Source organism: Gavia stellata, chromosome 1 (genome assembly GCF_030936135.1).
Source record: "Gavia stellata isolate bGavSte3 chromosome 1, bGavSte3.hap2, whole genome shotgun sequence".
In the NCBI taxonomy this organism is placed as follows: Eukaryota; Metazoa; Chordata; class Aves; order Gaviiformes; family Gaviidae; genus Gavia; species Gavia stellata.
The window spans coordinates 56,172,388-56,191,272 of NC_082594.1; the positions used below are offsets into that span (position 1 = coordinate 56,172,388).

The 18,885-nt window shown below is 39.8% G+C and overlaps 1 protein-coding gene across 1 annotated transcript in view; it reads left to right on the forward strand.

Moving 5' to 3' along the window:
• The window catches only part of GPC5 (glypican 5), a 772,839-nt gene extending 754,740 nt beyond the window's left edge, over positions 1-18,099 (forward strand). The window contains exon 8 of the mRNA XM_059824335.1: positions 17,942-18,099. Coding sequence (XP_059680318.1) covers positions 17,942-18,099 — 158 coding nt within the window. The remainder of the gene's footprint in view (positions 1-17,941) is intronic.
• Positions 18,100-18,885: the final 786 nt, after the last annotated feature.

The following is an 18,885-nucleotide window of genomic DNA, read 5'->3' on the forward strand; positions in this document are numbered from 1 at the left end:
CCCTTTCCACAGAGCTGCTCTCCAGCAGGTCAGCCCCTAACCCGTACTGATGCATGGGGTTATTCCGCCCCAGGTGCAGTACCCGACACTTGCCTTTGTTGAATTTCATAAGGTTCCTCTCTGCCCAACTCTCCAGCCTGTCCAGGTCACGCTGAATGGCAGCGCAGCTTTCAGGTGTGTCTGCCACTCCTCCCAGTTTTGTGTCATCAGCAAACTTGCTGAGGGCACACTCTATCCCTCCATCCAGGTCATTGATGAATATATTGAACAGGACGGGACCCAGTACTGACCCCTCGGGAACCACTTGTTACAGACCTCCAACTAGACTCTGTGCCACTAATCACAACCCTCTGAGCTCTATCTATCGGACACTTTTCAATCCACCCCACTGTCCATTCATCTAACCCACACTTCCTAAGCTTGCCTTTGAGGATGATGTGGGAGATGGTGTTGAAAGCCTTGCTAAAGTCAGGGTAGACAACATCCACTGCCCTCCCCTCATCTATCCATCCAGTCATGCCATGGTAGAAGGCTATCAGATTGGTCAGACATGACTTCCCCTTGGTGAATGCATGTTGACTACTTCTGAAAACCTTCTTTTCCTCCAGATGCTTTGAGGTAACACCCAGAACGAGCTGTTCCATCATCTTTCCAGGGGTGGAGGTGAGGCTGACTGGCCTGTAGTTTCCTGGGTCTTCCTTCTTGCCCTTTTTCAAGACTGGAGTGACACTGGCTTTCTTCCAGTCCTCAGGCACCTCGCTTGTTCTCCAGGACCTTTCAAAGATGATGGAGAGTGGCCCAGCAATGACTTCTGCCAGCTCCTTCAGCACTCACAGCTGCATCCCATCAGGACCCATGGACTTGTGCATGTCCAGTTTACTTAATTGGTCTCTACCTTGATCTTCCTCAACCAAGGGGAAGTCCTTTTTCCTCCAGACTTTCTCTGTTACCTCCAAAGTCTGGGACTCCTGAGGACTGGCAGGAGCAGTAAAGACTGAAACAAAGAAGGCATTCAGTAACTCTGCCTTCTCTGCATCATCTCTCACCATGGCACCTGTCTCATTCAACAGCAAGCCCACATTTTCTCTGGTTTCCCTTTTGCTTCCGATGTACTTGAAGAAACCCTTCCTGTTGACCTTGATATCCCTTGCGAGGTTTAATTCCAAGGAGGCCTTGGCTTTCTTCGTTTCATCCCTGCATACTCTGACAGCATTCTTGTAATCTTCCCAAGTGGTCAGTCCCTTCTTCCACATACTGTAAACTTCCTTCTTCCACTTGAGCTTTTTTCAGAAGCTCCGTGGTCAACCATGCAGATGTTCTGCTTCCCTTGCCTGATTTCTTGCTCTTAGGGATACACCGATCCGGAGCTTGGAGGAAGTGGGACTTGAATATCACCCAGCTCTCTTGAGTCCCCCTACACTCTAGAGGCCTAACCCATGGGATTTCTCCAAGCAGTTCCTTGAGGACATCAAAGTTAGCCCTTCTGAAGTCCAAGGTTGCAATCCTACTTGTTGTTTTGTGCATACTGCACATGATCCTAAACTTTATCTTCTCATGATCGTTACAGCCAAGGCTGCCCCCAACCTTAATGTCCTCCACCAGTCCCTCTTTGTTTGTTAGTACTAGGTCCAGTAGTACACTTCTCCTTGTTGGCTCCTCCACCACCTGAGTCAGAAAGTTATCATCAATACACTGGAGGAACCTCCTGGACTGTACATGCCTGGCTGTGTAGCCTTCCCAGCAGATATCAGGGTGATCAAAGTCCCCCATGAGAACCAAGGCCCATGACTGTGAGGCGACTCTCAGCTGTCTGTAGAAGGCCTCATCAATTTCCCTATCCTGGTCAGGTGGCCTTTAATAAACATCTACAACAGTGCCTCCCATATTAGCCTGTCCCTTAATACTTACCCACAGGCTCTCAACTTGCTCTTCATCCAGCCCCGGGGAGAGCTTGATACATTCCAGTTGCTCTCTCACATAAAGAGCAGCTCCACCACCTCGCCTTGCTGGCCTGTCTTTCCTAAAAAGAACATAGCCATCCATGACAGCGTTCCAGTCATGTGAGCTTTCCCACCATGTCTCAGTAATTGCAATGAGATCATGGCCCTGCGACCGCACACAGATGTCCAATTCTTCCTGTTTATTCCCCATGCTGCCTGCATTGGTGTATAAGCATTTCAGAGAGGCAGTTGTGTGTGTAATTTTCGCCCTTGAGGGGTGGTAGGCCTTCTGGTTCTCAAAACTACTAGCATGCTTCCCCACAAGTGCTGAGCTACTACACCCAGGCGCCTCTCTAGCAAGCCCAGTTACCTCCCTGTCCCCCTTCGAATCTAGTTTAAAGCTCTCTCAATGGGAGAGTAAGTAATTAAGTAAGAGTAATGAGAGAGTAAGTAGTTAAGTAAGTTAAGTTAGATGGGCCTTCCCCTTCAGTTAGAAGTAAGGAGCAGACACAGCTTATATATTTTTAAGAAGAAACTCTTGAAACCATACAGGTTTTCTTTTTTATTTTGGCTTCCTTCATATCCACACTATCGATCTGGAAAAGAAAGAAATCATCTTTTTTCCTCATTCTTTCTTTTCTTTTTTTCCACATGTTATCTTGAGACCTGTTTTTACATTACTTGCTTTTTTTGTTACAAGCCTGGAGACTGATATCTTGCTTTTGTTAGAAACTACTTTCCCCCAGTCAGTCGACCAGAGCCAATCAAGTCAATGGTGAGCCTTGTTAGGCTCTGGGAGCATGAAGGGGAGAACAGTTCTTTTCTGTTCAGCGACAGATGCTTGGGAGCCAAACAAAAGCAGCACTATTAGTGTGTTGCTGAATGGGAACCGTATATTTGCATGATATGCACATTGATATGAATTCTGCAAGGCCAGCTTTCCTAGGGAGAGGTAAAACTGCTACAGGTGCTAGGTTTAGTCTTTGAATTGCCTGACGGTTATCTCTGAACTTAGAGAATGCACTTAGTTTGACGTTTAACTGTCCATTTTTAGTGACTTCAGATCAAAGATCTTGTACTTGTGGAATGCACTGAGACACAAGACTTCCTGTGGCATTTCATAACACTAAACACACTGAGGGATGCAGATCAATATTCATCGTCAAGCACCACAGTATTTATCAAAGACATTCATCTAGCCTGAAAGAAATTGAAATGCTCTGCCAGAAAGGACTGTCTCTGAAACTAAAATCAGAGAGCAAAAATGTCTATGAAAAATTGTATTTTTCAACCTCATAATCTGATTAGAAAATGCATTTCTAAGAAGACATCAGGAACTATATTCTTTTGAGTCATATGTTTTTGATACATTTTCAACATAATAACCGAGCTAAAACTTGGGGAACCAAAAGTTATCCCAGAAAGGAAGCTAAATCAGTGACTGAAGAGAATCTCTGTGTTGCATTCTTATTTATAAGGAGATAAGCTGTGGTTTTATTTATAGGGAAGGAATGGAGACAAGGACATCTACCTTCTTTACTGCTCCACACTTCTTTTTTTGTCAGTAATCCAGTCTTTGATGTGGGTTCAGGTCAGATATCAACAATGGGTTATATGTTTTTCTCAGTCTGTTTCTGAGTGCTTTGCAATGTTATGATTAGCTGAAAGCTTAAGTCCTTTCCCAGATGATAACAGCATGATCCTTCTTCCTCTTGCCAGCACTTCACTAATCCCACCATGGGGTGGTTCTAAAAGTAAGCTCAAGCTGCAGTCAAACTAACTCAGCAAGAAAAATCACGGATCTGGTGGCTCACCTCTGGGAACAGGTTCACTACAGGGATCTTGCACATGCCAGTGCATGGCAACAGGTGGGTTTATAGCTCCCACCTGGCAGACATGATGAGGAAATGAATGCAAGCAGTCCTGCCTTAAATCAGCTTAAATTGTGGAAATATGTCATTAAATATGCTTTACAGCAAAAATTAAGGACAGTTTAATGTAGCAGTGTTTTGGGGGATTAAGCTAATCTACAGGCTATGTTTCTTTTAACAGAAAGTGGAATGACTGGAATTCCAGGTGGACTGACCTGAAAAGAATTACCAAAGTTAGTACATCATCTTAACAATGGAAATTGGTTTAGTTCAGATTTCTCTTCTGGAAAAGACTGATTTTATACCTTCATTTTAAAAACAGCATCCAGACAAATAGTGAAATAATGAACTGCTACAGTGAAATTGGGCCATACATCTTGGGAATCTGAATGATTTTAAAAAAAATTTGAAAGTATTTCATTTTCCTAATGGTCCTAATTGGTAACATTCCGTCTCCACCCAAGTCCACCCATTACTTCCAGATGTTTCAGTTCAAATTCACCTCTCTCTTCAAGATGGTAGTTTTCTATAAACCAGAATTGTTGTTTATAAGTGTCTGACAGCAAATTGAAAAAAGGGTTAAAAAATAATCACATGGGTAAATTGTTTCAAAGGACAGTAATTTATATGGGACATCTGACTAATAGGAAGGAAATTAGTACTGATCAGATGAAAATTCAAAGAGTAAAGAATTTGCTTACTTTTACCCAGTCTGATTTATGGGACTTTAGCCCTGTTATAATTTTGTATTGATTGCGAAGCCTTTGCATAGGTTAATGATGAAGGTTAAAAGTTCCTCAATAGTGAAAAGCATTGAAAAGATGGATTTCTTAATTTAAAACAGACATTATTGACAATGCTGATTTCAGCACCCTAGAGCACTGAAGTTATAATGAACATGTCTTATAAGGAACATGGATTTAGAAGCTATTTTGTAAGAAAGCAATAGGAATAGATCTAATGAAGGTTACTGCCATTCTCTCTACCTCAGACAAAAGTACAGTTATGCTTTAGTCTCTGTATCCAAAATAAAGCCAAATCTTTTAGACATCTAATACTTTGCTATATGCTAAAACTGACCTACAAGTAAAAAAGTATACATTAACCGTTTCAACAACTAATGTTATCTCTTTCTGATACTTAAGAATGCTAAATAAATTGAAATGTTTTGGTTTGTGACACCATTTGTTTGTGTTACATTAACTCATAAAAGCTTTGTTTTCTAAATGGAAATACTGAGTTCATTAATGTATAATGTGAAACAAATGCCACTGTCAATGTTGAAAGAAAACTTTCAAATACTAGACTAGAGACTTAATGTCTGCTGCTCTTGTAGTTAAAATAACTTGCCAGGCTTATGTTAAGATCATTGGTTACACTCTATTTCTCATATATACAGATTTCATAAAATATGAACAGTTAAACATGATATGTTGGATTCGTTTCCTAATATATGGTTAACCATGCAGAATTCTCTTAGCTAATGCCATTAGGCAGACTTCTTAATTGCTTTGTAACAATAACAGAAATACTATTCCTTTGTTTGTAGGTGAGATTACTTGCATCTTGATATTCCCTGTGCATTTATAATTGCTATTTGTGTTGATTTGTGTATTATTACAATGACCATTAGAATATATGAAGTCAAAAAGGATTATTTTAGATCAAATTATTTCTTCCAAATAAGTAGCAATTACCTATTCCAGAAGCTTTCTTCATAACAGTATCTATGTTCAGTGTATAGACAGAGGACAAATCCTGACAACAGCTCAGTACACTGTGTTTCAGAGTTCTTACCTACATCATGCTACAGCATACTACATTATATGGACAGTGACATAGTTTTCCCTGGGGAAGCTGGAGAAAGATCTGTCACTTAAGAATAGAGTGGATAAAGCACAAGAAAGTTACTTTGAGAGATAAAGAAATCTAATGATGACTTGATTATCACCACACTTCACATACAGACACAAAAACCTCAGTCATTGATCATCTCCCTTTGTGGAGGCAAACTAAAAGTAAATTTTCAGTTGGCTTGGCTCCTAAGGGAGCATCATCTCCCTGTTCCACATCACATGGTGGCACATAGATGAGGTTCAGACCTTTGGTACTCCTACTCAAGGTCTTGCCTGGGATTCGATACAGATTTCCTGAGCTACTTCTCTTAGGAGCAGCCATGAAAACCCACGATTGCATTTCACTGAAAGAAATGACTGGCCAATTACAGAGGTGAGATTCATGAGGACATTAAGAATTCACTGCTAGAATTTGTATCACAGTACAGAACCTTCCTATGATATTAAGCAATTCTCCAAACTTCAGTGATTTCATTGGCTATGTCTACACTGCCAAGTAACTTAGCTTGTGAGTTGTCTCCTGGTTTCAGTTCCCGTTGTCCACAGTGCATAAATGTTAGTTCGCTCCATGCGTTAAGGAAAACCATCTCCATCCCTCCAAAACAAACCTCAAGTTCTGTGGAGAATTCATTCCAAGGACTGCTTCCAAAAGGCAACACAAAACAGACGGCCAAAGGCTTGGATTTCTCTGCCCTACTAAGTCCCTCAACAGCAGGCTTTTTATTTTCAAAACACTTTCCCATGCCTGGATATCATATCCCAGAGCCTGTAATGTGCTCCTTCAGTTTCATGTTATAAAAACACCACCTGGTGGGTTGCAGCACAGCCCTCATGGTTTTTTTAGGCCCTTTGAACTCAAAACAAACAAAATGATAACTGGGTCTTTGAGCCAAGGAGACCACTGTGTGTGGCTTAAAAGGGATGCAGGGCATTGTACTGTGTAGCTGAGATTTGTTTAGCAGTTTCTTCTAGGTGTTGCTATCTCTGAGCACTCAACACCACTTTGCCTGAAGGATCTCTTTCTGGGATTTGTATTTAGCTATGTAAATATAGCTGCAATGACTCTTTCTGTACTTTAGCAGGAAACACTTTCATGAAGTACTGGCTTCTCAGGGATGTTTGCACACATTGGACATTCACTATTTTTATGGCAATATGGCAGCCCTTCATCCTGCCCTTCAACACCAGATGCTGAAAACAAAAATGTTTAAAGGCAGGGGTTTAGGTATAAAAGTGAAAATACAAGATTACAGGTGAAACAAATATGAACTCAATCAATACCCCACTTTAGATTTTGGGTTTTTTTTTAGTTTTCCTAAAATTTCTAAAATGTAACCCATTTGCCAGAGCTACATGATTCTGTATTTAGTTTTGGTTTTCCACCAAAGATATAAAGCATAATGACAGGGAATATGTTGGAAAATATTCACTGGTCATTCAGTGGTGAAACTGTTATGTGACTAAGTGTAGGCTTCATCTGTCCAAATGCAGACTAAATATCTACATCTGAGTACTCCATCTCCTTCTTCTGCATTTACTTATTTCTCTACATTCACTATACTGGGAGCTGCAGTAACAAACTTTGATGCAGGGCAGGATTCAGTTGTCTAAACAGAAGTTCCAAAAGCCACTGGAGATGCTCTAGTATGTCCAAGACATCCTTAAAGGATTTTACAAGAATCAGGCTTCTTTTGGATGGGCAGCTGTATGCCAGCTGTGATACCCTCCCTCCACTGCATCTGAAATGTCTGTAGATGGCTATGTTTAACCAACTAAACCCTAGCTGTAGATGTAGACTGTACAGATATGAAAAACTAACTGGAATTAATCACACCTTACATACCATCTGAGCGTAAGAGCACACCATTTCAGCATCAACATAATGCTACTTTATGCTGCATTCGAGATGGTACTCACTCTTAAACTTGTAATTCCTGACACAAACTGACCCATATAACCACTATAGCAAAGCAGATGAAATTCTTTTCTGCCAAAATATGAGCTCATGTATGATTTTAAAAAAGCTGTACTGAACTGTTTTTAATGGATGTCTTTTAACAAGTCTGGCCTTCATAGCTAAAAATGATCTCATACAACTGAGAAGGTGTATGCACATTTTCAGTCTGTTGTTTTTTTATTTTGGCTTTTCATTGCTTTTGGTTTGGTTTCTTCTTGCATAAGGCAAAGTGGCTGTAGAAAAAGTAGCATGAATTTATAACAATTATAAGAATCATTCACTCTACCTTACAAGGATAATAAATATGTATCCCTATGCTCCAAGGCACACATTCATCACTGAATGCCAGAAGTTAGGGGTCCCAGTGGACTGATTGTTTAAATTTCTCACTGTATCTTATCGTTTCTCCTACCTCAGAAGCATCAGGCAATGGTCGCAGGCAGACTCACATAGTGAAACAGAAACATTACTGTTTTGGCAAAATCTATTCATTTTGTTCTTGAACCTTCTTTTTTTTTTCACCTTACCTTTACTGACAAGCTATTGGAATTGACACAATCAGTTACAATAATCTATTGCACCCAAATTAAGATTTTAGACTTCACAGAAAGACAGGAGGGGATAGGAATCAAAACCATTTTACAACATACAATTTTAGTATCAGTGAAGCCTGTTTTCTATGCTAATTCATTAATTTAATTGATAGGGCAGCAGTTATATGTATGTTTATGTAACAATAGGTTCCATAATGCCAAAGCCTTCATTCATTCTAAATGAATAATGTTGACTCTTTGTTTCTCATGAATCTTGTCGCAAACAGAGGTTCACTGAAAGACAACAAATTTGAAGTGTTAAGAAATTCAGCTGAGTAAACTGATTTATAATTCAGATATGGAAAACCAATGTGCAATGTTAAATAATTTATTTTTCTTTAAAATTAAAGCCTAAAAATCCTCAAAGCTTCATTGGAAAAATGCTTGAAAATTTTGTCATTTCTTTAGCCTCTGTGAATCAGCTGTTAATTTCTCCTTCATTAAATGAAAACTAAACAAAATAAAGCAGAGATATATTTTTCACTAGCTTGATTCCTGACTTAATTCTCAGCAGAGATATCTCTTGTATCACTGTTCACATCTTCAAAAACAATGTAGTCCAATAATGGTAAAGCAATGTAGGTTCCTTCCCTCTGTATGACACGCGGAAACGAACTTCACAACTCACACAGAGTTATAAAGCAGGCATGTTTATTGCGGCGCCGGGTGCAAGGGGATTTCTCCACAAAGCTTGCACACAGGGTTAAAATCATGACAGGTATTTAAAACAGTTAACAAAGTTAGTTACGCCTACTGGTGCTACTCCTTAATAACTATTGGTTAATACTTTTCTTACTTCATCTTAAAGTTACAGTTCTCTTTTAATTCACCACGCATGCTCAGAGAGGAGGGGGCTAAATTGGGTTGGGGCTTCTCTAGCTAGGAGGTGTGTTTTTTAGTATTAAAATGAGATTATAATGAGACAAGTTAACTCTAGGGCACTATTTTGGCAGTCTTTTCTATTTTTCTACGATTCGTCCTTGCGCTAATCATTATTGCTAGTTAGCAGAGAGTCAGTGAAGACAAACTTTATCAGCAGAGACTCAGTGGAGACAGTCTTTATCTCTAATATATCTAAGTACCAGGTGCAGTTGTTACAAAGTATCTTCTCTAAACTTTTCTTTCTTACTTTTAACCCTTGTTTCTCAAAATGCCCTGTAACATGTACTACTTGTTAGTGAAATCCAGTGGGGTTTTTTTGTTTGCTTGTTTGTTCATCACTAACCCTAAATTGTGAAACATTTAATACTCATAGAATCACAGAACCACAGAATTGTTGAGGCTGGAAGGGACCTCTGAGATCATCCATTCCAATCCACCAGCTCTTTTCCATTTCAATTACCATCCAATGTAAAGGGCAAAAGTTGCACTGCATCATAAAAACACACAGATTTCCTAAAGAGGGTGAATACATGCACTGCTGTATGTGTACTATAAGAAGGGCATATATGTTCAACCATTATATAGCATATGCTTTCCTTTAAGGGACATCCCTTAACTTTTCAAAGTATAGATGCAGTCATAAAAACATAAAAATGGCATCAGGAAATCAGTTCTTTGCCAGGTACCCTTCATAATATAGTTCTTCTCAGACATCTTTTTCTCCCCTCATTAAGATGTCATGGTCAACAACACATGAACTTCACACGGAAGAGTCTTCAAATAATAATAGTAGTAGTCCATTGTTTCTACTTTTCTTTCTAAGCACTGGATACTACACAAATTAAGGACTATTTTCAGCCAGTTGCAACAGAGTTATACCCATGTCCCCTATTCTAATCCTTAATGGCCATAACCAGCCTCACCTGTGGCTTCCACCCATGCCTTCTTGGCCATGGATCCAAGAGCCCCATTTCAGTGCAGTTACAGAATCACAGAATCATTAAGGTTGGAAAAGACCTGTAAGATCATCAAGTCCAACCTAAAAAAAAAAAAAAAAAAAACAAACCCCAAACAAACAAACAAACACAAAACAAACAAACAAAAAAAAAACAACCATCCAACCCACCCAACACCACACAGCACCATGCCCATCAAGCCACATCCCACAATGCCACATCCACACGCTCCTTGAATACCTCCAGGGAGGGTGACTCTACCACCTCCCTGGGCAGCCTATTCCAATGTTTCACTACTCTTTCAGTAAAGAACTTTTTCCTAATATCTAGCCTGAACCTCCCCTGGCGCAACTTGAGGCCATTTCCTCTAGTCCTGTCACTAGTCACTTGGGAGAAGAGGCCAACACCCACCTCTCTGCAACCCCCTTTCAGGTAGTTGTAGAGAGCGATAAGGTCTCCCCTCAGCCTCCTCTTCTCCAGACTGAACAACCCCAGCTCCCTCAGCTGCTCCTCATAAGACTTGTGCTCCAGACCCCTCACCAGCTTCGTCGCCCTTCTCTGGACACCCTCCAGCACCTCAGTGTCCCTCTTGTAGTGAGGGGCCCAAAACTGAACACAGGATTCGAGATGCGGCCTCACCAGAGCCGAGTACAGGGGCATGATCACCTCCCTATTCCTGCTGGCCACACTGTTCCTGATACAGGCCAGGATGCCGTTGGCATCAACATCAACAGCCTTCCCCTCATCCACTAGGTGGGTCACCTGCTCACAGAAGGAGATCAGGTTGATCAAGCAGGACCTGCCTTTCATGAACGCGTGCTGGCTGGGCCTGATCCCTTGGTTGTCCTGCACGTGCCCTGTGAGCACCCTCAAGATGAACCTCTCCATAATCTTCCGTGGCACCGAGGTCAGGCTGACAGGCCTGTAGTTCCCCGGATCCTCCTTTCGGCCCTTCTTGTAGATGGGCCCATAGGTCTCTGCCACAACTTTGACTTTATTGAAATGAGAAGTTCAAAAAATATACTTAGGCATGCTGCTGTGAAAAAAATCACTGAACAGAACACCACTCCTAAAAAATAGCTTATTTTAACAGAACTGTGTTTTTTTCCCCACAGAATGCTATGTCTTTTTTTTTAGCTAGTTGTAATAACTATAAATTTAATTCCTAAACCTCGGCTATACTTTCTATTTAAATAAGTAGGTTCTGTTGACCATTATGCATCAGATATTACATCTTCCTTTATACTGCAAAAATATGTCAATATTAGTCAGTGCTAGTGTTTACTTGACACAATAAGGAGATTGTCCTAGCTCTTGCTAGCTGCAAATTCCTGAACCTGTTGTTGTGATATCACTGTCCCTTCATTCCTCTTAATCATTATGCTATTCTTCTTTTTGACTTTGCATACAAATTCTTCAGTTTACTTTATCAGTGCATCCAAATTTATCTTCTACTTCCCCAAAATATTAATGCTCCTTACTGACATGTATAAATTCATGACCAAGTTGCCTACATGTCATCCTTTTCCAGGTATCTCATTACTGTAAATTACATTTCCAACTTCATATTTAAACATCCATCTGTGGCACATCAGGTTTTTGGTCTATTCATCTGACCTTTATGTATTTCTTTAACCTCTCATAAAGCTACTTCACGATCTTTCTTATGAATTTTGGGACAAAAATTCAACTAGTTATCAGTACTTTTCTTCACAGCTTGTGTATTATATGATCCTGAAATTTAGCTTACATATAATGATTGAAATAATTATTTTCCTTCTAAGAAGAGTTTTGCATACAACTTCGCAGGAGTTTTGTGTTGTAAAAACCACATTCCACATTTTTTTCCTATCATCTGAAACACTGTCCCGTCCTTACTCAAATTCTTCCTCATATTTGAGGCTCATAGAAAATGCTTATGCCGTAAAAGCTGTATTTTGAATCTTCCAGAATATCATAAGAATGATATACAGAGAGAAATCCAGTTCTTCCTCTTCTCTAAATCTTTGACTGGGTTTGTATCCAAAGGGTTTCCCACAGCAGCTCATTTGGCAGCTTCACTTTTCCTTGAAGAGCCATGTTAGTTCTGATATATGTTATTCAGCAGACAGAAGATAATACAGCAAGGTGTTTGAAGTTAGACTACAGTTACACAAACACTTTCTGGTTTGCTTTCAAACTAGGCCATTATTAGAGGACGTTCCATTTAAAAAATGCTTAAAGTCCCAGCATGGCCCTTGGTAGGCAAGCATCTACTGCTCAAATGTGATAACACATTTTTGTAATATTTTTACAATCTCAATAGAAAAGCTCTATGTCAAATGAAAATCTTTCATGACTTCGAGTTTGACTTTTCAAATCAAGGTTAAAGGATCTTGCTGAATATTGGAAGCATTGTTGCTGTAGCTATTCTGGAGAACATAACAGGTCAGCTTTCAAGGCTGCAAGCTTTAAATTTCTTTAGACGATGTTAAATACTGTTAGAAATACTCCACAGCTGTTACACTATAGTGAGATACTGTAATATTTATCACAATATTTGGTGAAATTCTTTTACTGATTAATTTTTTCTAAACCAGAACAAGACAATACTTTAAATTGTAGCCACTAACTGAGTTTCACAGCTGATGCTGGGGACAGGTATGTGATACTTGGCAGCTTTCCTTTATATACGTGCATGCAAATGTTATATTTGGATTTTAATTCCCAGGAGATTTATCGTCTGTTCTGCTGCAATTCTAGATTTTTTTCAGAACAAAACTCTGAATCTGAGTGGAAACATCTGAATTTTACCATTTTCCAGTCAAAATATTAGCTCTAGTATGATTTTGATATTAAACTAGACATTTATATTTGGGAAACTTAAATTCCACTTCTATAACATAATTTCAGCATCTAGTATGTGAGGAAACTAAAATCAAACAAGTTTGGTTTTGGTTTTAGTCTCTTCTGTTATAAATGTTTGGATACCTCTCATTGTAAGTTTGATGCAGACTGCAAAAGTTAAATTTATTTAGGGGAAAGGTTCACTTCCATTATTGATTATGATCTGTGAAAGATGACATATATGTTTAAATCCTGATGCATAATGGTCAACAGAACCTACTTATTTAAATAGAAAGTATAGCCGAGGTTTAGGAATTAAATTTATAGTTATTACAACTAGCTAAAAAAAAAGACATAGCATTCTGTGGGGAAAAAAACACAGTTCTGTTAAAATAAGCTATTTTTTAGGAGTGGTGTTCTGTTCAGTGATTTTTTTCACAGCAGTATGCCTAAGTATATTTTTTGAACTTCTCATTTCAATAAAGTCAAAGTTGTGGCAGAGACCTATGGGCCCATCTACAAGAAGGGCCGGAAGGAGGATCCGGGGAACTACAGGCCTGTCAGCCTGACCTCGGTGCCACGGAAGATTATGGAGAGGTTCATCTTGAGGGTGCTCACAGGGCACGTGCAGGACAACCAAGGGATCAGGCCCAGCCAGCACGCGTTCATGAAAGGCAGGTCCTGCTTGATCAACCTGATCTCCTTCTGTGAGCAGGTGACCCACCTAGTGGATGAGGGGAAGGCTGTTGATGTTGATGCCAACGGCATCCTGGCCTGTATCAGGAACAGTGTGGCCAGCAGGAATAGGGAGGTGATCATGCCCCTGTACTCGGCTCTGGTGAGGCCGCATCTCGAGTACTGTGTTCAGTTTTGGGCCCCTCACTACAAGAGGGACACTGAGGTGCTGGAGGGTGTCCAGAGAAGGGCGATAAAGCTGGTGTGAGGTCTGGAGCACAAGTCTTATTGTCGCGTTAAAGGGCAAGGCAATTTGGCAGAAAATAAACCCCCTTGCGTTCCAGCTTGTCCTCAGATATCAGAGGGGCTGGGGGCGGCTAGGCTTAGATTCTGAGTGATGCCCAATTTTTCTGTGTTACAAGTCCGGTCGCGTTCAATGTATTGAACTCTCACGATTACGGATATACTCGTAACACCATCAGGATGTTACAAGTCCGGTCGCGTTCAATGTATTGAACTCTCACGATTACGGATACACTCGTAACACCGCCAGGATGTTACAAGCCCGGTCGCGTTCAATGTATTGAACTCTCACGATTACGGATACGCTCGTAACACTGCACACTTTCAGTCTAGTCGCGTTCCATGAACTAGCACGGCCACACTTAAGGGATTTGGTGGCGTTCAATGAGAACTCTCACGGCTAGATTAGTGAATAGTGCAGTTTATTGAAGCAACAGATACACAAGTTCTTTTGGATTGCCGGTGATAAAATTACTGCTTGCAAAGCATGTGCAGATACCAAGAATGTGAGTAATATAGCCTGGCTACAAACGCGTTAAGTTATAAAGCAACTCTATAGAGATTTCTAAGTTTCCCGGGGAAGCACTTGGTATAACCAAGTGTTCGGATCTTACCCAAAGGCGTCCCTGTGGGGGGGAAGAGAGGCTCAGCCCGTCGACTGATCCCAGGTGTCAAAGGTGGTCTGCGATGGTATCTTCCCTGGCATCCTTCCTCTCTTAAGCCATTTTATATTATTTGTCCTTACAGGTGGAGCTTGAGTGACTCTAGTCATACATACCTCTATTGTAATTGGTGTAAAAGTTTCTCGTCTACTTTTAAAGGTATAGACCAAGAAAAATTCAGAGCGCAAGCTCAGTGAGGGGTGGTCGCACCTTGGAGGTGGGTAGCTTTGGGATGGAGGTGTGTTCTCTGGTATTATAATGAGATTATAATGAGCAAAGTTCACCCAAAGGATAGTATTTTGTCAAAAAATGACAGACTGTTGGCTCAGGGTGGTAAATATGCAGCTCAGGGTAGTAAATATGCAGCTTGTCAGTTCCATAGTAACTTCCAGTTCCCATCTTATCACAGAGCCTGGCCGCGGTGTCTTCACTCCGCTCCACCCTCCATGTAGTTTCTCTTAGAGTCAGCGCACCAAGCTCCCCTGGTGTTGCCAACATCTAAGGTTGCCTAGGGAACTTCTGTGGGATGGATTCCTTGCATATTCGCCACATTCCACCCTGAAGATTTCTTCAATGCTGTACCTTCAACGCTGTACCTTTAATATAAATTTAATTCCTAAATTACCTCCAGCAATCATTCCACACTTATGAGGAGCGGCTGAGGGAACTGGGGTTGTTCAGTCTGCAGAAGAGGAGGCTGAGAGGAGACCTCATCGCTCTCTACAATTACCTGAAAGGGGGTTGCAGAGAGGTGGGTGTTGGTCTCTTCTCCCAAGTGACCAGTGACAGGACAAGAGAAAATGGTGTCAAGTTGCACCATGGGAGGTTCAGGCTGGATATTAGGAAAAATTCCTTTATTGAGAGAGTGGTGAGACACTGGAATAAGCTGCCCAGGGAAAAGGTGGAGTCACCATTCCTGGAGGTATTCAAGGAACATGTGGATGTGGCATTGTGGGAGATCGTTTAGTGGGCATGGTGCTGTTGGTTGATGGTTGGACTTGATGATCTTACAGGTCTTTTCCAACCGTAGTGATTCTGTGATTCTGTGATTCTGTGACTGACTGAATACATGAAAGATTTACTGTTTGTTTACACTGCAATCCTAACAGTATATGCATGTAATGTTAGAGGTTATATCCAAAACTTCATGGCATTTTGATTAATCAAAGGAAGATGTATTGGTAGGTTTGAACATTTTTAAAACACTTTTTTCATGGGAACTTCCAAAGTCTGCAGATTTCATTTGAGACTGGAAAGAAAAGAAAAAAAAAATTGAGATAACATTTCCCATAATATGAAATCTATTCTTTTCCTATTTTCCATAATGTTGTCAATGACATTTTCACTAGAAATTAAACCCAAGTCTCCAGTCAGTAATTAATATCCAGTCACATTGCCTTCAGATTCAGATCACATACTCTTAACTGAAGCCAGCTATTTCTTTAACTGTAAGATCTAGGAATATTTTTCTTTTTATTACAATTATCTTTTATAATAAGTGGTATCCTGGATGTTTAAGATAAGGCCATACCTCTCACTACTGTGATAGTGTATCTGTAAATACACTGGGAAGAATCTGCTTTGTTATATCTACAGCACTTCGTGAACTGCTTTGTTGTATAGGTGAGAGTTGAATTTTTCACTGTCTGTTGAAATCAGCCTTTTTAAATATGGTAAATCCTCACTCATGCTCTGGAGTAATTACTCAAACCATTATTTTTTTTGTTGTTCTATATCCAAAACTTCCCTGAAAAAAATACCCTTGACATACCCTCTTTGATGTTTCACCAAATGTCCATTTAGTGAAGTGTTGAGTGACTGATCTTTTTCTAGACAGGTTACTGAATGTGTGTGATAAGGAGAAGTTGCATTCCCTCCTTCTCAACATCTATTGTCACTCTTCCTCTTTGTATGTCCACTCACATTGTACTCATAGAACTAATTTTCACAAAATCTGGGCAAGACCACTGGATCAATAAATCTACACGAAATAGCAGTATATTCTGCTAAGTACAGCAGCAAAGACGACAAATTCATTTTAGCAGGTTTTTCAGACAACATGATTGACTTAAGTTGACTCTTCCCTTAATGCATTTTTTCAAAGCTACAGGAAGGAGATTTGAGTACATACAGCAAGTTCACAAAGAGTAGCTTTCAAGATGCTTTTAGAGAAAAGAGTATTTTTAACACAAGCATCAAAAAAGTTGTTCCTTTTAAAAATTAGGGTTCTCTGTAGCTTCCTTTAAACCAGCTTAACAAAAATGATAACACCATGACTAAAATATTTATACTTCATCACAGTCCTTTCGAATAATAAAAAAAAAAAATCACTAGTTTATTCATCTTTCCTAATGATATAAAGAGGAAAGAAGTATCTAAACAATGAATAATAATGCAGAAACTCAGACTGTAAAATCAATATCTCAGCTCAGTAGAGCTGAGATCAGAGCTTCTTTCTAATGCTGCTGTGCCAACAGTCGAGCTTACCTTCTGAATTGTATATGTAATGACATAATTACATAAATATTGACTTTGCTTTATATGAAGCCTTTTTCAGTCTCAGTGTAATTACAATGTCAATATTTGTTGCATGTAATAACACTGAATTTAGACTTGTTAATTTGGATTGATAGTGGCATGCCACAAGTTATTATATGGGAAAAGATAGTTAATCTTGAAAGTATTCATAGCAAAGGCAAGCAGCTGACAATGCTACCAAATCTGAATGTGTCTCCACGACCTTCTTTTTCTGATTGTTTAACCAGGCAGAGGAAATACAATGGGTGATTATATCCTTGTTCCATACAAAGCACTATTTTGAGATGGAGAAATATTTACCCTGGTTCAAAAAAGTACAAATATTAAACCAGGAACTCAGTAAAAGAGTTCCAGTTTAAAGTTAGCTTTACAATTTTGCCTTACAATGTTGTAAAGTCTGTTAAATTGTGCCAAAATGGAGGTTTTGTATAGCAACAAGTATACTTTGCTGCATACCTTCCATCAGGTATATGTTATTTTGAAATAATATTGGGAAACAGACACAAGCAATTTCACATTAAATTATTTCCCTTTTCCTTCAAATCCAAGAAAGATGTGAGCAGTGGACTTTTAGGTACTACTGGGACTTGCAAAACTGTTCACTTCAGTCTGCAAATGTTTGTTGAGATATATTTCTACAAGAACAACTTTGTTCAGAGCTGGCAGATCTCTGAACTGCTTTCAACGATGAACAGCCACATAGTATAGTGTAGGTTTCTAGATGCAATTATAAAGGATTTTGAATTTGGCAGTAACATGAGAATTAGAAACCAAACTATGACAGTCTGTGTGCTGAGTATATTTAAATTTGTTCTAGCTGTAACATGTTGTCAGTAGTGACAAGGCATGCATCATACTATATTTTCTTATTTGTCTCAGCAGGGATGCCAGACAAGACGAACCTCAGTGACGTAAATCAAATCCATCAAACCAGCGCTGGCAGCACTTTAGACACAACTGGAGCAGGATGTACAACAATGGCTGATTATGTGACATTTATGCTGATTAGTTTGGTAACACTACTTCTCAGTCTTTGGTAACTGTTTAGCTCTGGCTTGATATATGCGTCTCATTGTCAACTGTTTAACCCCACCCACAAGCCTGGAATAAGGGATCTGGTGGATATAGCAATATTTATGATAGCTCATGTAATATCAGCCTCTCTGATCTTAGGCCTGAATATTAACAAAGTTGTTTGCATAATATTTTTCCTGTGGGTTTTTTTAGTCATGCAAAATCATGTTTCCTTTTATAATATTTTATGCTAAAAATCAGTTGACTATGATAATCTTTCTCTTAAAAGCAATTTGTTAAAAAGAGATCACAGAATTACTGAGTCCTGGAAGGGGCCGCTGGAGATCATCTAGACCAACCCTGGGCAGAGCAGAGTCAACCAGAGCACGCTGCCCAAGGCCAAGTCCAATTCATATTTGAATATCTCCAATGATGGAGACTCTACAGCCTCTTTGGGCAACCTGTTCCAGTGCTTGAACACTCATAGCAAAGAAGTTTTTTCTTACATTTAAATGTTATCTATTGTATTTTAGTTTGTGCTCATTGCCTATTGTCCTGTCACTGGGCACCAGTGAAAAGAGTTTGGCTCTGCCTTCTTTAGTCCCCTTATCAGGTATTTATATACATTGATAAGATCCCTCTTGCATCTTCTTTTCTCCAGGCTGAACAGTCTCAGGTCTCTCAGCCTCTCCTTATATGAGACATGTTTCCATATCTTAAAAATCTTCATGACCCTTTGCAGGACTCTATCCAGTATGTCCACATCTCTCTTGTCCTTAGGAGCCCAGACCTGGACACAGCATTGTAGATGA